Source organism: Argopecten irradians, chromosome 7 (assembly GCF_041381155.1).
Source record: "Argopecten irradians isolate NY chromosome 7, Ai_NY, whole genome shotgun sequence".
Classification (NCBI taxonomy): Eukaryota; Metazoa; Mollusca; class Bivalvia; order Pectinida; family Pectinidae; genus Argopecten; species Argopecten irradians.
This window is the reverse complement of record NC_091140.1, coordinates 46,669,389-46,692,955: the sequence shown is the minus strand read 5'-3', so window position 1 is coordinate 46,692,955 and position 23,567 is coordinate 46,669,389. Positions and strand designations below refer to the sequence as shown.

Sequence of the window (23,567 nt, the reverse complement as noted above, 5' to 3'; positions counted from 1 at the left end):
GCGATTATTATTTTGGTATTACATGAAATAATCATATGGCGGTATTTTTGTAATAATTAAGATGATTTTTATTTTCAATAATTCTAACACCTAGTGAATATTAAAGTGCTATGGAAATCCAATGTGCAATATGTTCATTACAAATTAATTCCAAATCGGTGACTATCAGTTGCAAATATACACTTAATATTTCATCGCTTATATTGTAACAAAGGTAGTCTTACCTCGTAAGTAAAAACTCTAAACGGTACTTCCTCTGTCCGACCAGTAGCTAGTATTTCAATAACATCCCCTGGTGGCCCTGTTCGGACGTACCCCTCCCAGAACCTGCCATCTGTCTGTTTCAACTTGCATTCAGGATGGTCTTTCACCACAATTGAACGGGCCTCAGGCATGGCAAGAGACACTTTATGCACCTCGTGGGCCAGGAGGTAGAAGGTCCTGGGTGCCTTCAGTCTGTAACCCAGACACCAGGTGGGAGCGGGGGTCTGTATGGGGGATGGCATTCCAGTTAGTGTTGGGAGAACGACATCAATGATTTTTACATATATAGGGATTCCTTCCGCACTGCTGATATTCGGCGGACGCGCAAACACGGTGAGTTTGTATGATCCGTGCTTTGGGAAGATACACGTGATGGTGACAGTGTCTTCCTGTGTATCACACATAACGTAATTGTCATACGCCTCCTTCTTCAAACCCTCCTCAAACACGAGTGTGGCAAACACGTACACGCCCGGGGGCCTTTTGATGTGCATTCGGAACTCTCCTGTTACTAGGTTACTGATGTACGATGGCCATGGATCTTCCTCAGAAAATCCCATCTTACGAAAGTCTTCGTTCGGACCGAGATGATTGCCTTCCTCTATGTCAGGAAAAGGTTTGGTTTGGATTGGTTCGTCTTGACAACTCACCAGGTAACTACATGCAGGTGCAAACCTGGTTTTCTTGTGTCTTTCTTTTGCAAGAACATTCAATGAGTATTCACCAGGTTCGGGCAGTCTCAAATTGATGGCCATCTTCCCGTTTTCTATCGAATGCATGATATGTCTGCTGGAAACTGGTTCATCCTTTTCGCCTCTAATGAGGTCATGGCGGAATTCTAAGTCTTTCTGCAATGTGAATTTGATCTCTGCATCTCCGTCTTCGGCTTCTACCTCACCCTTTTTATGAGTGACAGCAGTCATTCCCATGTCCTTGGTATCCTCTCCCGGGCCCCACTCCTGTCTCATATTTGGTGGAAGAGGTCTACAACTGGCAGATGTTCCAGTACATTCTATGACGTAAGTCAGCAGCAAGGCATGGTGTGTTTCGTTCGTTTCACTTCCGTGTAATTCAAACAAATACTGACCCTCAATGGGACATCTGATTGTTGCTCTTATATTCCCTTCTTCGATGTCTCTCTCCAGAAACACATACCGATCCAAGGTGTTACGCGACGAAGAGGCCACCTCACGGCTGCCTTTCGATCTATAAAGTTTATACACAAACGCCATGCTCTTTTTCTTTTTCATCCCTAGGACAAATGTGATAATCCCGTCAGGGCAGTGCACACGACACGTTGGATGAGATCTAAGATAAAGCCCGTGTCTGAAAAAGTCTGATCTTAAAGCTGCTGCATCTTTTGCCTCTTCGTAAGTTAGAGGTCGAGCTAATAACTGGAACTTCTCATCGTCTGGGAAGTGGTCGTAGATAAACATTTCCGGGTCAGTCAAGAAGTAGTAGTCACGGAACCGGACGTGCGTCTTGAAAGTTCCTCTGTTTTCCCGCATGGCCCGCCGCTGACTAACCTTGCCATTCTCGTCTTCTATAAGGCGCCAGTTGTTCTTCAGAACACCATACGCTGCCTCGCAGATCCAGCGGACGTCCAACACTCGCCATTGACCATCAAGAAGAACAACCGTCCATGTCTTTCGCTGTTCCTTAAAGTCATCTCCGACTTCGTACTTGATCGTGTTCCGCACGCATCCCGTCACAGCAAAGCATTTTAATCCGGCGTGTCTGTAACATTAGATTTACAAATTAATATGAATAAAAAATTAACCTGAATATGTTTTCTTTATCTTACATGTATGTACGTAGAATTGCATTTTGTCTCATTATTTTTAACACGAATATAATTATTGCTTTAAGTTATTAAGTAACTACAATGGGGGATGTTTGTCACATTGTAAAAACGCGTAAACACACATTTCTGTACATATATTTATAGAATGCACTCATTGGAATGGAACTATAACTAACTCAATTTTGGTTGGATGAAATATTCTGCAGGGAGAGTTGAATAGGCGTAAAATACATTGTATGACATAGGTTTGTGATAGATTACTAGCGATTATATTGAGTGATATCAGAACTCGTGCAAAAATCGTTTCACTTGAAGTTATTAATGGACAAAAGTGACATTCTTACTTGCAAAGAACGTGAAATAGTTCATCGTAATCGATTTCCCGTCTTCGCAGTTTCCATAGGTACATAGCGGTGGACTCCGCATGGCTCCATGTTGACCTCGGAAGGTCTCGGATGTAATCGTCGTCTAAGCATCGAGCAAGCCATCTAACATGACAATACCATCAATATTAGCTGATAATTATAACTTAATTTGACTAAATTATTGACAGGTCTATGTCACAGTCCCTAAGTGAAAAAGGTAAAGTTGAAACAATTTTTTAAGGTAGAGCAAACAACATGAACCTGGTGTCCCATTCTTATTGTTTTTATCGTATTAAGCGACACAACTCTTATTTTCTATTCTTTCTAAATGATTATCATGTTGCAAATATTATAGCTTGACATCGCCTCACTTTTATCATTGAGTTGAGTGTTTGAAAATGTAAAGAAGATTCGGGATTCTGTACCATGACCGAGACACATACAGTATATAAACAGATGTAGAATATACTGCCTTCTACTTAGTGATTGGCAGAATAGGAGTGGGACGACTGGTTTGCCCGTCATTCGTGTAACATGACCAGGTGAGGTTTGATGTTCGGTATATGTGGAATGTTAAATAGCGTTATAAGTTATAACTTATAAAATAACTAAGAGTTCTGCTTTTAAATAAATACACAATATGATCATACCACTATCATCCAATCACACACTAACTATACGTAACCCATAACATACAGGGGGAGGCTGTCAATAAAATTTCAGTATTGTTTTTTGCTACCTTGTAAGAACCCTAGCCTTCTCCACGTCCGTCTCGGCAGGTCGAATGAGGAACTCCACAAGCAATGCAATTCGGTGTGTAAGGTAGCTTGATCCGGTCTATAAATATAAGATAGGATTAAATAGTACACTGTATCGTCCGTACAAAAGTTGAATCAGTGTGTTTTTGTATTGTTCTAGTTCTTGAGATTTTTGATCATTTTCCGATTATTTTGGCTGTTTCGACTAGTCAATGAACAAGACAGCAATAGTTTATGTCAATGAATGAAGTTTTCTCCTATGTTTACCTCAAGCGCATGTGTATCAAGCTCATCTAAAACGTCTTCGTCCAGAAGTCCTTGTTTCAACATAGATGGAGGACAAGGAAGAGAGTTTCCATATTCGTCTTCCGGTGGCGGCCATTTTAGTTTGTGATATACTTCCTGTGCTTCGCTAAGTAGTTCCGGTGTAGGTGGCTCTCGATAAAACCCCAATTTCCGCAAATGTTCTTTCAACTCGTCTTGCTACAATTGAATTAAAACTTAATCAAAAAGCGTTGTCATAGTTTTATCAAATTAGACTTAATCAAGGAGAATAACCGTGTAACTAATAGAGTTTCGATACATTTAGTGTTATGATGTGTAAATATTTGCATATATTGCAATTGTGTTAAGTGGTTATTCTTCGATTGACGTTTCGTTAGGTAAAATGAAATAATGATTTTGTTGGCGTTATCCATCAAAAAAACAATACATATGTAGCGTGTTATTATTGTCATAAACAGTGCCGGATGATTAAAATGGTCATATTCTTGTGATGATATTAAGAAAACTGGCTTTCAAAAATATCTCTAAAACTTTAAAACAATTATTACAAGCGTTATCTGATATTAAAATTCATTCCATTGTATATGTAACTTATGCAAAAATATATTGTGCATTTATATGGCATAAAACGTCTTGCGACGAAACAGAAATGTGTACATACATTACTACGATGGCACATTTTGGCTGATGTTACACACACGATATTAAAATATTTGTCGAAGAACAATAGCTGATTGATGTGCCAAGGTCAGGATCAAATACTTGGCTCGGAACAATTCGCATTTACTTCAATCCGATTTAATTTCATTGATTTCTGTTCAAGTCAGAAACTATGTAAACCGTTTGAGACCCGACGCAATGATTTAATTGATTTGGTTCATAGGCGTGCATTGCGAAAAATCGTATTTCAATTCTTTCAAGAATTTTAGTTCGATTTGTCAACTTTTAGAAAACTGAATATTCTCAGCACGGCAACGAAACTCCTGTATTGTATTAAGCTCTAGATATATATAAATACACTTTAACTTTCAAAGTAAGCGTATATAGCCCTAACTATTGAATTTATTTTTATCACATATGCATTCTGTCGAAAATATGTTTTCCTCGTATGGTATTATAATCCTTTCCTACTTCCACACATCATTATTATTTACATGCTTGCTTTTTATTGCTCTATGCGTGTTGTAACAATATGTGTTATTTACATAATATAGTGTTAATCATAACAAAACGTACCCAAATACACAGATATTCAACAAAGGAGGATAAAACACCGGGAAATATTAATACTGGTAACTAAAATGTAATTTGTGCTGACAAATACAGCATATTGAATATGACACCCATTTATTGTTTGAAATATTTACTTCGCTCTCTGTGAGTTCATTACATGATTTTTTTTTATTACAGATTGACCCATATACTAACAGGTAAATGGCATATTCAGTTAAATAACTCCGATATAATTTTTAAGTCAACATATGGAATATTCTGTGATCCTCTAGTATGATATATTTTAACTACTTTTAATGTATGACGTTGGGTACACAGTCACAAAGAATGATAATAGAATTTCCGATACATTTTTATCTAACAATTTAAAGTACAGTCACGTTTTGTGTCAACATTGCTCTCTGGCTGCAATTCAACTTTGATATTTGTTTGTTAATGGATAAAATAGGTATTTAGGACACAATTTCTAAATTTATGGATCAATGGCGATATTGATTGACCTATCACACCTGTACAAGTGGATCATGGTAGTCAGAATTACCTTGATCATTCCGGCCAATGATAACAATAGGAGTATTGTTTCAAGCCTCATACACTTCATATAAGAAGTCATATTGTTTTTTTATTTGGATAGTTCCAATACACTATTTCTCGCTGACTATTTGACGTGATGATCTCCGTAAAGCCGTAGGTAATCCCGTAAGTTTAACATCTTAAGGCTATAAAATGTACTCTGAAGTCAGAAAAGCTATTTTAAAACAATGATGACTATGAGTTTGACAGCAATGTTGTATGTCACGAATTTGTAATATCAGAATCCATTTTCTTTCTTACAATGCGAATTCTTAATATATTAGTGAGATACGCCCTAACTGCTGCAAAGCGCTCTGATGTCAAATCTAATTACGTATGAAAGAAGAATTCAGAAACTTAAACTTATGCTTCAGTGTACATTTGGCATGTACCGTAATAAAAAGTCATGACAAGGGAAGGTTAAGTATGTGCCGCAAATTATTGGAAGTTTCAAATATATTTGAACATTTGTAATAAGATTTACAATAGTGATCTCATTTGAGAATGAAGCGTAATTAGTTTTATTTAATGAGATGTAACTAGAAATACTCAAAAAAATTAGACCTGTATCCTCAAGAATTAAAGATAACACATGATTGTGTGTTTTGTGGTGAAACCACATCAGCCAAATTACATCACGCCGAATTTACTAATATACCACAGCCTCCCAAAACATTCAGACACTCACACACCGTGACATATTACACACTTGGGAGTCCATCCTTAAATGAACCTGACCCTGGCTACCAATAGGACGTTGAATCTACTAAAACCAATCTAAATCTTTCTTTCAATAATAACTTTCTATCTGCAGATCTTTCCCCTCTCCTTCAAGTGGTTTAGATAGTATGATAGAATGTCAATCGGTTTAGCGTTCAGGTAAACACTTACCTGTTAATTCACATTTTTAATCATTTGTAGTAAAGTAGGTTTCAATATGCCTCTCACCTGGGTCTCTCATGGGCAAATCTTTAACCCATATTTTTAAAAGGTAAATCACTTTACATTGAACGGAGCATAAAAATTAATTTCAATCGCCGCTGGTTTTGTATCTCTTATTGAAGATTAAAAGATTAAATAAAAAACTCCACAATCCCTGGTCTGATATGAAACCTTTGGTTATTTTAATCCAATAAGGCTACGGTTTTAAACCTGGTTACATAAGTATGCTTTGTCGGCTGTTCGTGTAGAATGATCGAATTTGACATGTGTATCAACACGAAGAAAATATAACGCATTATTAAGGGTTAAATAATGAATGAATATTTAATATAAGAACAGAGGTATAAAAATAGCAATCCTTTCTATCATTACATGTCAATGAGCGATAGTTTATGTTATGAAACTAAATCATCTGTGGATGTCTTCATCATTCAACCGTATACTGTACCGCTATTTTCATCATAGTAAACAGATTGCATTTTTAAGTTATTTTGTAAGGTGTTAACTTATTCAGTTGATTAAATCTTGCAATGTTGGTAGAAAAAAATGAACCACAGGAAAATTTAAAACATTAGCTGAAAATAGTTAAATATTAGTTGTGTAGGATTTTGTCAATTAATTTACTTTGAACGGTGAATTTATCAATGTTGGAGGGAGTTCTGTTTGTGAATTTGTAAAAAGGAGGTGTTGCATATAGACTAAAAATCCGCCCACGATATTTTTTTTGATTTTTGAATTTAAATTAACTAATTGCATTAATACACATATGTCTATAATACTTAAAACCCGATTGAACCATTATTAGGACTACAGCGCCCCCTACATTAACACTGGTAAATTTAAAGCCTCTTGGGCCTTTTACCTGGCATAAGTCATAGTAAAAACACTTAAATAACGTTTTTCATATGATTAAAAATACCACATAACATTGCCTTTTTAACGACATATTACACTTGGCTGTATCCAATATCATTTTATCACAAATGGAACGTAAATATCAAATTTGACAAAAAATACGACTTTTTGAAGTTTTCATTTTTTCGTTTGAGCAACAGAATAAGTAAGGCACTGCTCGAGTACCCTAAAATTTTGATGTTTAAAATTATATTCAGGTTATCATCGTTTCACCATAAACAGCTCAAATGGATGAATCACTGGATATGTTACGTTTTTTTTAGGTTTATTTCGTCTACCCCCTGTATTTTCCATAATATCAAAGTACTGAGAGTACACTGTCAAATATTACCGACTTTACTGTAAGAGTAGAATGTGATGATGAGTTGCGTATTTCAACCAAACCTTGAAATTATCATCATAAACTCATGTTTATAATATTTTTTAGAAATTCTACTTATCCGTTTTGAAACAGTGGGACATATAATACTGACAGTTATGATTTAACATATGTACAATGCCATGTTGCATTCAAGAAACTGTATAAGCATTAAGGTAATAAATATGACAGTATGTGTCCTTTGCCCATTGTTAACGGGAACCATCAATGTTGCCATCGTCTCAGGTAGGGTGTTAGAATTGCACCTGCTATACCCATTGCATGATCGTAGAAGGCGACTAAATTTGGTACCTTTTTTGCTAGCGTCAATCAGACATCAGACGAGGCGCTATGTCTCATTTTACCTTTAGTATGGCGAAATAATACCATCAAAAAGTTTACCAGGTACTGATTACAAGTTATAAGTTTTTCCTCATCAAACATCCTTCATGAAAGTGCATGCTTTCTAGATTATCTAATGAAAGTTCTAGAAACGCTATAAAAAGTTCTAGAACAGTTTTACAACTGTTCTAGAGTTTTACAACTGTTCTAGAACAATTCTACAACTGTTCCAGAACGGTTCTACAATGTTAAATGAGACTTTTTCAGAAATGTTCTGAAAATATTCTAGAAATGTTCTAGAACTGCTCCAGTTTCTTAATTCTAGAATAGTTCTAGAATTGTTCTAGAACATTACTCTAGAACAATCTAGAACACTGTTCTAGAACAGTTCTAGAGCATCGTTCTAGAAAACGTTGTAGAACGATTCTATAATTCCTTTAGAATAATTCTAGAACACTTCTAGAACTCTTTCCGGAACCGTTCTGGAGCAGTTCTAGAACTTTTCTAGAAATCCTTGCAGGGGTAAAAGCAACACATTCCCACTCAGTCACATTATACTGACAACATGCGAACCAGTCGTCCTACTCCCTTAATGCTGAGCGCTAAGTGACAGAACCCAGAGCCTACCTCACAGGGGCGAGCTCTCAACCGAAGGCCAAACGTGAGGCGGTGTCAAGGAAGACGTTAGGAAATATAAATTAAGTTAGAAAGAAGAGATGCTATGATACGATCCTAAATTTAGTCGCCTTTTACGATCATGCAATAGGGGCAGTAGGTACAATTTTAACGCCCTACCTGCAGGACCGCGTTTTCATCGTTAGTTCATTTTAATGTCATAAGTTCATCTAACCCTAAGGGTCAGGATGACCTATAGTCACCATGCTTTGTCCATTGTCATGCGCTGTTCGCATTTCGTCGTTTGTATAAACTTTTCATTGAAACGACTTCTTCTCAATATCCGAAAGGCCCAAGAAACTGATATTAGGCATGTAGAATGCTGGAATGATTGACCACCAAGTTTGCGGAAATAAATTACCTTGACCTTCATTCAAGGTCACATAATTCAAAAAGACTAAATCTTTAAACGATTTCTTGTGAATAACTAAGATACCTAGATACCTGATATAAGGCCTGTAGTATGCTGGCACGAAAGACTACCACGTTCATTTAAGGTTACAAGGGTCAAATAGGCTAAAACCTTTAAACGACTTATTGTGAATAAATAAGAGGCATTGGAATCTGATATTGGGATTGTAGAATGATAGTTTAAACGACTACTTCTTGTGAATAACTAAGAGGACTAGAGACCTGATATTGTACATGTAGCATGTTGGGGTGAAGGGCAAATGTTCCTAAATCATCTTGCCCGATAGGTCAGGGTGACCTATAGTGATCGTACTTCGTGCGCCGTCGTTCATAAACTTTTCATTCAAACAACTTCTTCTCAATAACTGAAAGGCATTGATACATAATGTTAGACCTAACGTATTCTCAAATAAAGGGCTACAAAGATGTTTGTCAAATGAATGACCAAGATCACAGGGTTGAAATTGCCAAACATAAACGACTTCTAGACGCCTTGCAGTATGCTGGAATAAAGGGCTTCAGACAGGTCAAATGTATGAAAATCTTCAAACAGCTTTTCAGTATATGAAAGGCCTAAATAACTCAGATAGTGGGTCTGTAAAATTCTGCATGAATTGTTTACTTGACCTACTTTCGTAGTAACATTTTTTAACTATATCAGTCACCAAGAACGTCAATTGAAGAGTTCCTAGCGTGCAATATTTTATTTGGTGCCCTAAAAAAGTTTTAGTCCACTGCATTCTTTTTTCATTACTGTGTAGTTTGACCATGTTTTATTGTGTGAATAATAGTCAGACATGGGCTGTTTGACTCACGAATGAAATCCTAGTTATCCATGACATGTTTATGACATCAGAACAACAGTATATCCTTTTGAGAAATATCTAAGGTCAACATATAAGTTACATCGATATACGTTTCGCTAAACGGAACATTTGCTTAGTAATAAGTAAATAAACCCATGAAGACAGAAATAGGAAATACTTCTGACGATTGGTGTAGGAAATATAAAGTCATATTGACCTTATTTTGCTTTATGACACAACGTATTGTCTAGTTCAATATATGACCCTAAAATTAACATTTTGTGATATATAGGCAAAATAAGTTTTTATTTAGATGTAGATCAAATGTCAATATACATGTCAGTTTGACCGAACTTTGGTACATCAACTTACATGGGATACGTTTTACTCAACTATGACGTCGCTAATGCGGCTTTTGATACATGATAGAGCCGAGAGAAGGACAGCTTTCGTTTAACATTTTTAACACTCAGTACTCTCAGTACTTTGATATTGGGTAAGAAATAAAGGGGGTAGACGTACAAAAGTGCAAAAAAGTCGGCATATCCAGTGATTCATCGACACAATATTTTCATGAGTCAATAAATGATATATGAAGATATTTTTGATTGCTAAAATTTTAGGGTACTCGGAGTTTGTCATTGTCATCTAAGGAATTAATCAAAAACTAATGAAATGAAATTGCTCTATTTTCAAGAAAAAATAAGAGCAAAACTGGAAATTGCAAGGAAACCCCAACAGATGTGATGAAGTATTGTATATCGTTAAAAAGATAATACGAAATGCTATGTTATTACACCAAAATAATTTATCTTTGGGTTTTGTATGCCTAAATATGATACATTAAAGGCGCACAAGTAGGAATCGGACGTAAAACTTACAAAAGGTGGCGCTGTAGTCGCATGATTAATCTATTCATGGAATAAGTATTGTTCCGATACATATTATGTGCCGATTGATATATTCGCACCAAAAAATTAAAAATCGATCGTGGGCGGCCATGCAACACCTCCTTTCTATCTTCACTTATGTATCACTGTTGTAGCAGCAACATGAACTGTCCAGTGCGAGGAAGAAGATTATTTATTAATAATGAGTTACTCTGGCTTGGTTTATCACGCTTTGCATTTTTATAAACCAGAGTGCTCCATGCTTCATATGGTAGTGCAATCTTTTTGGGAAATGGCATAATTTGTCTTTTTATTGGAAATATTGTAAACATGTATTCACAGTGATATATTGCTTATCTTCACAATAAGCTACCAAATCACGACCACATTCTGGCAGCCAATGGGCAGACCAGTTGTGTAACTCCGGCATGATAATGACAAAATAAGGAGAACAACTCACTCACCCATCAAGGCGACAGAGGCCAAAGCATTTCTCAAAGGGACAGTTCCTCAAAGTATATCAAATATTATGGTAATTTGGTAAAACCTTATCAAACCTTGTCATTGCAAGAATACTAGATAATCGGAGGAACAAAGATAATTTAAAGGCCCGATACCTTTCCAAAACGGCTTTTGATTTTTAAAATGAGAATGCAAAATGAGATCGATAATTTTGTAGAGTTGCAAAAATTCTTTACTTACCATTAATACTACATTTATCATCACCTTCTGAACAATTTAATTAAAATAAATAAAATGTTAACTTTCATAACTCGGGTCGTCTTCTGCTTCCCGCCGTCGTCCTAAATATCGCGCGGTAGTTGACTATCACTGGTCCAGACGGTGAAACAGCGAAATGACTCTCCGCTGTTTTCATAAATTACGCATGAAATATAAGCATTTGTTTGGTGTTGTAACCTCATCTTAGGCCATCGCTTTATATTTTCTGACGTTATTTATGTTTTGCTCCGGAAAGGTAGTGGGCCTTTAATAAGTTTCTTCACAAATAATAAATTTAAAATAAGACACTTTTCATTGCAATGGTTTGTTTGCTTTACGGTATAGCGGTTAGAAATTAACATAAAAGTATAACACCAACTGATTGAAATACGAAACAGATAATATTAGCTTTATTTACAAAACAATGATGGTATTTATTTTGAAGCGATAGATTCGAAGTTTATTCATTCTCTTCTCTGCTAGCATATGTTTCGCTAGTTTGACAATCTGTGTAATTAGTGTGTATATTATTTATATACCTCTAAAAGCCTCTTATTGTATCTCACATAGTTTAAATATTTAATTGAATTCCTTGAGGGAGCGATCGATATACGATTTAGTGTACAACTGATTGGCTCCAGGATAGAGATATGTAAAGTATTACCCAAGCATTGACCTACGGTCCTAACAACAATAAAACCACTTAATGAATTAAAGGTCGTGTTTAATAACTAGTTTGACAATCTGTGTAATTAGTGTGTATATTATTTATATATCTCTAAAAGCCTCTTATTGTATCTCACATAGTTTAAATATTTAATTGAATTCCTTGAGGGAGCGATCGATATACGATTTAGTGTACAACTGATTGGCTCCAGGATAGAAATATGTAAAGTATTACCCAAGCATTGACCTACGGTCCTAACAACAATAAAACCACTTAATGAATTAAAGGTCGTGTTTAATAACGTATTTACAAGTTTTGATTGAATATTGATCAATTTGTTACCACATGTATCCGACTTGACTACTAGTGTGTTCTATGCAACGTACTATCGGATCCGGCCGCCGGGCTCCGGAATCACAGACCAAAGCGGATTGAGCTATGTAAACGCGACACCCTTAAATCTCGTTACCGTCACTTTCTACTTGTATCGGGGTGATTTAACAGGTACTCAAAGATTAGTTAGAGGACAATAATTCTAAAAGTTCAGTAGTATTATTACAGTAATGAGATTTACGGCGTCTCAAAAGCTTTTCACGTGATAGTGATTAAGATATGTCCTTATACATTTCTGTGTAAGGTATGTCCCAGGAGAAATTTTAGGTTTATATTTGCAAATAGTGTACCAAGTGCTCTCTGGGGAGGTAGTGCGATTTATTACTGAGCTTCAATGCTTTTCTCGTAGCGTTTCAAGCCTTATCGTAAATAATGGTGTAAATGTATTCAGAAAATTAATTAAATGGACACAAATATATATTGTGCTTTTGGCGTAATATTTGCCAGGTGTTAGGATGATTATTGACGTTGACTTTCAAGATGAAATAATTGTATCTTACAATGTAATTAATAATATACAAATTAGTAGTACATAAGAAGTCTTTAGCCGTTTAGGAATATATACTGTACAACGTGTTATAAGGTTCAAAGTGGAATCATGCTTAATAAACGATACTGTGAAATTATAATTGTATTGGTAACTAGATCTTTGTACATTCATTTTCACCATAGATGCATTTTGTTACGTTATCATGGCCCCCAATATGTATAATGATTATTGGGGGCCACGATAACGTATAACAATTATGGCCTTGCAGGTAGGGCGTTAGAATTGTACCTGGTGCCCCTATTGCATGATCGTAAAAGGCGACTAAATTTAGGATATTATCTTATCTCTTCTTCCTAACTGACTTTATCTTTCCTAATGCCTCCCTTGACACCGCCTCACTTTTGGCCTTGAGTTGAGCATACTGGGAGTGGGACGACTGGTTCGCCCGTTGTCAGTATAATGTGACCGGGTGGTGTGTGTTGCTTGGTGTCTTCGGCGGCATGCATCAGTGATATAGCACTATAAAAAGGGCAATAGTTCCACTATACAAGAAGACACAACACGAACATACCACAGTCTACCATAACATGCACCTCACACAACATACACGCATTACACCGCAAACATGGGAGGCCGTCCTTACATGACCATACATGTAGCTGTTAATAGGACGTTAATGAATCAAACAAACAAACAAACAAACAAACATGATAGTTGTGTTGTTTTGTTAAATTCATTAATTCTGCAAACCAAACGATTTACTTGTTTACTGGTGTAGACAAGTACAGTGACACTTTACCATTGTTTCATTCCGTTCATATTTATTTTTACACGCTAAAAAGCAGAATATTTTGTAACTTTACGCATAAAACACGAGGACGAAATTATTAACTGTTAAATTACACACTGAATAAACAGCTCAAAATACCTATCATTAACTTTATTTACAACAGGAAAACTGTTTTAATGTTCATAGTAGAAAGGTTGATTAGTAAATGAATTGCAATGGATGCCCTATCGAATTTTGGCATGAAGTAAGTATGCTATGGCGTCGCGTTGACGCAAAAGATGCATTTAATATTTATATATATTACCTCCGTACTATTGAACCATTCTCTGGGTTTCTGATGACTAAGCATTAACCGTAGTACACTTATGACAAAGTAAAACTAAAAAGATGTTTCCATAACATACTCTAGAAAAACACAATCAATACTAATGTAAACCATATCAGCACTATTTTCTGGTCGGTTTTGGGCTACTACGCTATAAAAAAATCAAATGGACATTACTCTCATTTTGACCATTAGTAGTAAACAACCCCTCATGCCTGTGAAAATGGTTTTAAGTTAAGTTTGCAGCAGTGTGATTTTCCGCTCGAACATGAAAAGTTGTGAGTCGCCTGTCGAAGCTTATTTTTCCCGGGTACTCTGGTCTCCTCACATATTACAACCATCAAGCGCTATTGTTCTGCAATGCTTCAGCCTGTGACTTGTTTTGAATTTGTTGCCATATTAATAAACATTTTGGGATCATTCTTTACTTTGATAGCAACTAGCAACGTATCAATCTCAACCTTGTACCCTTAATAAGCCCAATTACTTTGTCAACACAAAATTACAAAAAGCATGTGTTATTATTAGAAAGTTTGCCATGTGAAAACCTCAAAAAATTAGTAAAAACATACCTGCACAAAAACTGAATCAAATGATTTCCAAGACAATCAAAGAGCCATGTTGAGCTCATCGGTTATGTATAATAAATAATCGACTATACAGAGAATTTAAATTCTATAGAACCTGGTGCTTCCTTGTTTCATTCGTATGGCAATTGTTTACGTTCAATCTATTTTAATTCCACATTTTCTTCATTTAAAGATAATGTTTTTATAATTAAGCAATATCGGGGAGAATAGCCTAAGATTAAGAAGAAAACAATTCTGATACGGAAATATGTTTAAATGGCCTTTGTGGAGTCAGCCGGTGCAGTACAGGGCAGTGTTAGAAGATTTTATCAAGTGTGTTATTCATTATGTTTGCACACTGTCGTAATGTTGTTCGTATAAATTATTTTCTCTGTGATACATGTCAGTCCGAGTTCTTAAACTCGTCTTTATCAGTATTTGTAATCTGTCGTATATATGTACACACATACTTTTCTTGACGCTTAGCAATATTATTTGTCGGTTTGAAGTGATTTAAGGATGTGTAAAGTTTAGGAGTTCTCAGTAAAGAAAAGCCGGAGTACCCAGAGAAAAGTCATCGCTAGTTACATATATATAATTAATGTCTATCCGAAAACCTATGACCGGGAATTCTGCTCCTCATCATCACTTTGTATGATCTACTTAAGTTTTGCTATGGATATATTCGGAAAGTTTGGCTTTTCTTTAAAGCTATTCTATCCGATTTATTTTTTTCAATATCATAGGAGTTTCCAGTCGATCCCAAAAGTGAACACTCTCCATTTTTTTTCTTTTTTGCTCGTTTCCACCCGAAAAAAATCCTCGATGTTCGATGGGTTACTATCACTGTCGAGATATCCACGTTATTGTATTCATTCTGCTTGATGAAAGAACTCCTAGAGATGATGATTAAATCGAAAACACATACTCCACGAGTTTAAGTTAACTGCAACATAAAATTCCATACCCCAAATTTTACACTCCCAATGTTTTCATTCTACCCGCAAATTTTTCGATCCCTCTACTTTTCTAGTTTAACGTGAATCTGACTTTTCCTATTTTATTCGAATAGATACACTCCCGTATTTTTAATTCTATCCTTAATCTAAAGATGACGCTCGCAGATCTATTCTGTATTTGCATATTACAGAGATATCTGCCCTTGCGGGTAGGTGTTATATATATGATATATATATTTATTTGTAGAACCATCCATGTGTGTAAATGTTATTGTATCGTGATATGTTGTCTCCTGTTCAGAGTTTTAGTTCATATGTGTTGTCTCCCCTTATGTGGAGCTCTCTAATAAATGAGTGAATAAAGTTATGACATGAAAAGAAGATGGTCTGTGTTCTACCTCGCAGCCAAGCGACGACATACATTTAGCCAACAATGTAATTAGACCATAACATGGTGGAGAATCCAAACTCGGACTCGTTTTACTAACATTTGAAGTAGGTGTTTGATCCAAATATGTGACTGTTGTGCAGTAATCGTTTTGTGTGTGGCCGCCCACGGGTCGACCACGTGGTGTGGAAATGGCAGATATGAAGATGCTTTAGTTTATGCAATGGTGATTCACTATTAACATTTGAATATTTTATCTGAACACTTGAATTCATAATGATTCCTACTAATGTACTGAGGATTTTAGAGACCTTTGATTTGGACTTTCCAAATTTGAAATGCTCGTTTTCGCTCCATGATAATGAAGGGGAGGTAACTCTCAATATCACATGGGAAAAACCTGAAATACGGCGATGCCACTCAACATCCTCTACAAAACAAGTGACAGGTACATTTAAAGAACGTCGGAATTTAAAGAAACCTAAACACTCCAAATCCCCATCTCAGAAACGGCATGATAGACAGAGAGCCGAGAAGTGGAGAAACACACATTTAAAGAAATGTATGGAAAGTGCTAGTGTTAGCTCTGACAGTTGTACCGTAAATACATGTAAACAGGAATCATCAGCTGATGTGATACCACAGAAGTCCAAGTCTTCAGTGATGACACAGACAGTTGAGCCAGTTGTGAAAATTAATCCTTCTGTACAGACTCAGTGTAATGCTGTGGACTTAGTTAAGATAAAAGCTCCAGCTAGTGCGAGTTCCAAGTGTGACACACAACCTCATTGTCGAGAGCTACCTCATCAGAGATCACTACCTGAGGGAAAATTCCAGGAAAGGTTACGCCAGAGGACATCGATAGCTGCCACACCGCAATGTAAATCTGAAGAAATATGTTCCATAGATTCCAAGGACCTTTATTCCTTTCTGACAGGAAAATCCAGCAAATGTAAAATATCGGTCAGCGACGGACATACTACACGAACAGTTTATCAGTCAAATATTTAGATACATCATGAAACAGTAATTTCCAAAATATCATATAGGATGTGCAGTGATGGATATTCCAGTGTGTTACCCTATTCACATATAAATTGATATCTGATACAGATTGAGAATACCTTTAATTACCAAGTGAATTGCCTTGCTGTGTAGATGTACACACAGTGCATTTAGAATATTAATTTGTTTCCGAAATGGTTTTGACATACAAATGTATGAACATTTCCTAGATTTCGATAGCATATAATTAATTGGATTTTTTTTCTCATAAAGCTTTGAGTAAGATTTAAAAGGACTTTCACATTTTCATAATTAACATTGATAGTAATTTGGTTAATAGTAATTACTTTGTATGATATCAAATTCTTTGATTATTGTAGTACACATATGGATGGTTTATTTGAAAAATTGGGGACCAATTTTTTTTGCGGGGGGATGTTATATATATGATATATATATTTATTTTTAGAACCATCCATGTGTGTAAATGTTATTGTATCGTGATATGTTGTCTCCTGTTCAGAGTTTTAGTTCATATGTGTTGTCTCCCCTTATGTGGAGCTCTCTAATAAATGAGTGAATAAAGTTATGACATGAAAAGAAGATGGTCTGTGTTCTACCTCGCAGCCAAGCGACGACATACATTTAGCCAACAATGTAATTAGACCATAACATAGGTATTGATTGTTAAAAAATTGTACGTCATGTGTTTCCGAGCATAACGTCAGACTTTTCGGCGAAAACGACGTGAATTATGCTCACAAAATAATGACGTAACAATCGATACCTGCCCACAAGGGAGCTAACTCTGTAATATGCAAAGACGGAATATGCAAAAATCTTCATTGCAGTAATTTCTATGCTACTTGAAATTTTATAAACCTGTATTTCTAATCTGTCAGATTTCATTAACTCACCATTCCCGGATTTTGAGATCTGTATAAAGAAATATTCCTCGGAACAGTATAACGTTGTGCTCCATGTCGATATCGGGACATTTCTCAAATCTTTCAGGAAATAATGATCTTATTTTCGAAAATGTCAACACATGTTTCCCAGTATGCAAGCTATAACTGTTGAGTGTTTTGTACCAAGTATGATATTATACCTAGGTCAAATATACCATTCATTCCATCGGGGTAATAACCATATCTTCAAAAATATCTTTCCCTCGTAAGCTACATGTATATCAAATTGACGAAATAATTATGTATTCGTCTATCAATTAAATAACTTCAAAATGTCGATCAGCTGATTTAGTGGTATATTAGGGACTAAACGTACCTGCGGTCGATAACGTGGTTGGGGTATTGCATTCCTTTTGGTAGTTTGAGTAGCCCGGGCACAGTCCTATACAAAAATAATCAGAAAATCGTTCTAATCTCCGGAGACGAAGCCGTGTCCATGTTCCGGAATCGTCACCTTGATCAACACCGATGATACCGTATTCGGAATTTACTAATCCACATGGTCTTCACATTATCGATTATTGGACATTAACATAACACAACTAAACAGTTGTTATCGCATCACTCACTTACGACAACACATCAAAATACACGTGTATTCGTGTACCTTTTTTATTTGATATAAACAATTGATTTTTGTCTTTTGTTTCGAAGAATCGATTTATGTGTCATTCATGGATATATCCAATACACTATTGGTGTATAAGTATAGTTGTATCTGTAAATTAATTCATTATTGATATCTCGACGGTAATTGTCAACAATGGTGTTTTGAAATGTCTCGGCTGGTTGATGAAATTGACAATATTATAATAAAGCCATTTGTAATAATGCAAATATATGTATTGACAATTTTCAGTGAAATGGACATTAGTTTCGATGAATAAGCGCGATCTTTTGTCAGTACAGTTCAGCCTGTTTGATATGAAAAACCACTTGATACGAACAAACCCCCCCCCCTGCTAATATCTTTGTTCTTATACTGTATCAAACAAGTCAACTAGTCAAGATAAGCACGGGCATCACCACAAGCTACTACAAGCTTCATTTGACGCGAAATTCAGCCAAAGATCATCCAAAAACACGTATATATGTTTGATATGAAATTGTTTATAACGAAAATTCGATTTCAACGAACGTATGTGAGGTCCCACGAATATTTTCCGACTGGGTGTATGATGAAACTAGGTGGAAATATATGAACTTGTAATATTTGGTACTATTGTTCAGCGAGACAACACTACAAATGGACAGGCAAATAATCTACGCTACAGAAAAAATAACTATATGAGTTCAAATACCATCGGATGATTTAATTGATATTAAAACAGCATACAAAGCTATGCAGACCCAAGACCGACGGATAGGAATAATCGAACATTAATCGCTCATAAAACTGGTTTGACACTGACGGAGTGTAAAAAAGGGATTTGACACTGACGGAGTGTAAAAAAGGGATTTGACACTGACGGAGTGTAAAAAAGGGAAGTAACTCTGCTAGATCAGAATACAAAAACCCTTTTTTGACCTTTGCATTCTGTCCATTTTATATATGATACTTAATTGATCACTGTCATCCAATATTTGTTTTATTTTAAATATCGAATTCATAATTTACAATAAGTTTGCGATGCATTACGACAAAGTGGACCTAGTAGTATTACCCTCGAACAAATCGGTCGCTTTGGTTCTATTTCAGATGTCCTATTATAAGCTACTGATAGTTGAAAAGAACATGCCAAAATTTAGTGAATAAAGGAGACCGGATGTGCCGGTGATAAACTACCGCCCGTAGACCTTTGCTGAGCAACTGCCCCACATAGAACTCAAATTAAACTTTCGATCTATGAGTGGGTGGCTAGAGATAGTTACATGGAGAATGTCGAACAATGTTTAACATTAAACAGAAAAGGTGGTTGAACAATAGCAAAGGACAGCATCTAAACCCACACTGGTCTTTTTAATTTCGGTTTTCGCATTTCAAAAGATTTCCAATTTATCAGAATTTGGAGAAACCATCTTACAGTAGTGTTTAATTTCGGGTTATTTGACAGCTCACCTGTTCATCTGTCACGTGCTAGGTCAGACAGGTGTGTAGTTGTTAACTGCCAATCAGAAAGGTAAACTGTTACATTAGTATACACATCAAACAACATTTAGGCTGTAGAGCTCTCACGATCTAATATATCCTGGAGTTATCCACACAAATACTGGCCAACATTAAACAAAGTGATGTGATTTACGTCAATGTTATTGCTCTCTTGCTTACATTAAACGTGTAAAAGTAGCTGTTTAGTATGTTGATACACACAAAAGGCGATTGGAGACAACAATGACACGCACAGATATCAACAATCATGCTACACATTGAACTTGCTGTCAGATCTTTTTGTATAAATGTTCATTGGATGCGAAACTAAAATGCTCCCAGAATGCATCACAAAACTAATAGGAAGTAGGATAACTCAAAAACAGAGAGCGATAATTACAAACGTAATTATTATTAGGAAATCAAAATATGGCAGAATGTGTAACCTACTATATTGTATTTTAATGACATTATAACACATTGAGAGTTTTGATACGAAATTAAACGTCGGTTCCTTCAAATGTTGTTATGCAACTTCCACGACTAAGTGCAATACGAAACTAGGCGTTTATCACCAGAGAGCTAAATAATGCAAAATCACTTATCCACAGACTTCAGTTTGTTAAACGCACACTTTAAAACTATAGTTGCTCGATTTCTACCGTCATCAAGTCCTTAGGCTCAATGATCGTTCGTTAAATTGTGAAACCCAAAATTTATCAACATGGATTCCAGCGAGTTTTGCGATATGTAATATACAAGTAACATCATATTACACTAATAGATATTCAAACGACCACATATCGACCTGCACAATGACGTAGGCAGTCCTGGCCATACAAACTTCAAAGGTTTTCAATTACCTGTCACGAATACCCATTATTGTGAAACTTGAGATTCAAATTCTCAAGAAGCGGTTTTTAAATGGCTGTATCGCATATTGCGCATATAATGAACCAGGGAAAGTTTAAAGGAAATGCTACATATACAAATACATATATATATATTGGTTTCGTTTTAGAAACAAAACGTAAGTATTCATAATTCTGTACATAATTAGTGTAGTTAACATCAAACAACAAGTGTAAAGTACTTAGAAGTACCAGAACAGGTATTCGGAATTGAATTTTATTTTTTAATGTTTCTATCTTTGTAAAGTGTATATGCTCGGACGACACGACATGACAGTGGTTCCTTTTGTACGATGAAACAATACACTTTGAGTTGTAGGTTTTGTTATATGTGCTCCGTGCCATACTATAGAAACAATGCCACCATTGTCTTCCTATGACAACGTCTATCACAAGAATTATCTACAAAGCTAACGGCTGTAAATGGCCCTGTGTGACCTAATTGTCTACAAACAAAAGAATGTGTACGACTAAAATATTTCAGGTATCATGTTTTCCGTACTATTGTGCCAGTGTTTTGATCCGTATTTTATAACGATTCAAAACATAATATATTTCAATAATTAATATCTGCACCGCTATCAGTTTACATGCTATATCAGCAGATATGTCGAAATACGAAATAAAAATAGGCAAAAAATTGTGTAGGCTTTGCATGTAATTCAACCCGTATGGCTATGCAATATCGATCTTGTCAATTTGTTGAAATGAAAAATAAAAAATGCATAGCAATAAATGCCGTGATGGCGGTTGTAACGCATTAAGTTTTACGACTTTTATTCACGCTAAAGAATAAGTGTTGGACATGACGGAATGAAGGGATCAAGATGACAAGATACTCACCTGTCCGATATTCTTTCATTAGCCATCCATGTTTGGGTTACAAGCTTGACCCCCCTAAGTTAAGGGTAGGTCTAAATAATCTAAACGGGTTTCCCCCGGCAACTCCGATTTTCTCAGCGAAATAATTCTGAAAAGACCGTAAACGGACACAGCTGCTAATCAGAAGAAAATACGATATCATCACACCAATCAATCTAATGCATAGGAATGCAATATCCGTACAATGGAAGAGATCGATGTATTGGAGCTCAGGTAAAGAGTTTCCGATCTACCTATCAATAATTGATATCTATTCTAGATGGCTATATGCCGTGTAAAGCCATAGGCTGTTATTATTGCCCTAAGTGAGATCTCGGCGCCTATTGGGAGGGTAAACGTATCATGGTCCGATGCTGCCGTTCTGCGCCTGTGACTGGCGCCAGTCACGGAATTACTGGTTGCATGGTCAATTGACTTCCTCATTACCTGGTGTTCTAACTATCATCATTCACGTATATAAACCACATACCTATATAGTGACACGCAGGATTTCAGGTCATGACCTGGCTTCCTTACTCTATAGATAAATCAATGAAACTCGTCTTGAGAAATTGATCGTATCTCTGCGAGAGTCATGATGTCCATATACATACTTGGTACGACTTTGCATTGGTCCGCGCTACCAGGGTTTCCTGTACGATTGCGTTATGAATAAATAATAAAAGTTCTACTTCGAATTGCTGAGTGTATGTATGTATAAACACGGCTCTGTCATAAAAAAACCCTGAATCCTACCATAAACTATACAATTGCCAGGATATACTTACCCTGTCCAAACCGTCGCTTCTTGCATTTTTATCCGACAGGTCTTCCAGTATCAAAGATTCCATTTTCACTCTTTCCGAATCTCCGATTGTACTGTTTGTTAATTAAATAAAGTCACATTCTTTTAGAATTCCATGAAACGTAAACACACCTATACCCGTACCTTTCAAATGCAAAGCTCAGCACTGGGGTTTGGCACCCAAACACCAACGTAATATGTTATTAATTTCCTAACCTGTGTATTGTACACACATTCTGCAACAGGTGAGGCATCCAAAAGGTTAATTTTCAGTCCGACATTTGCCAAAGCCAATTTCCACTTCGGCAATTTCCCAAGGTAGACCGATATGTATTAAGTACTGATTTGCTTTGTGGATGTATATGGTTGACGAAGCGTTGACGTGCATCAACCAACACAATTAAAATTCACAATGGAATGTCCGATTGTTAATAGAAGGTAATTACAACTGTAGAAAATATGTTACTATTCGGAAACATATTGTGTATATATACCTATATAGGTATACATGCGTACGTACGGTAAGGCGAGCTCAATCACAGTGTGTAATCTACGAACTGTTATAGGTGCCCCGTAATTGTGTATTGATTTTACAGGTAGATGTACTCCCGCAATGGAATCGTGCCAGACCTACCCAAGAAAACAATGATCCCCCTTAAAGGTAGCCAGTAAACTGCTGGCAAAACTTTGGAATATCTCTATAAAAAATTGTTACAATTTTTGCAAATCTGAAGTCTGGTACCATATAAAAAGGATATATGTGTTCAGTGACGTCATAATCCGTACCCGGATGTTGTCACGTGCTGGAGTGATGCCAACATTGACAAGATGACATGTTTAGTTGCACTTTAAGTACAGCAATGCTTGGGCAAAACTTTATTGCAAAGGTGCGCACTTATAAATTATCGTAGCAAGCAATAAACAACATATATACGGTTTGTCCATGGAAGTTCTTTAATTGAAGTACTAAAAAGCCTATAAGAACCATTTTATGACAACAATAGTC

General features: G+C 36.0%; 1 protein-coding gene across 5 annotated transcripts in view; it reads right to left on the bottom strand.

Annotated features, from left to right (window-relative positions):
• LOC138326712 (uncharacterized) overlaps positions 1-23,105 on the bottom strand; it is a 42,148-nt gene extending 19,043 nt beyond the window's left edge. For 2 of the 5 annotated variants that reach the window (XM_069272723.1, XM_069272721.1), the window contains exons 1-5: positions 22,545-23,104; positions 3,459-3,674; positions 3,173-3,270; positions 2,413-2,556; positions 225-2,001 (exon numbers count right to left, since the gene is read on the bottom strand). In XM_069272723.1, coding sequence (XP_069128824.1) covers positions 225-2,001; positions 2,413-2,556; positions 3,173-3,270; positions 3,459-3,674; positions 22,545-22,607 — 2,298 coding nt within the window. In that variant the 5' untranslated portion in view covers positions 22,608-23,104. Of the gene's footprint in view, positions 1-224; positions 2,002-2,412; positions 2,557-3,172; positions 3,271-3,458; positions 3,675-22,544 lie in introns of all 5 variants that reach the window. The other 3 variants (XM_069272724.1, XM_069272725.1, XM_069272722.1) reach the window with 2 other exon arrangements.
• Positions 23,106-23,567: the final 462 nt, after the last annotated feature.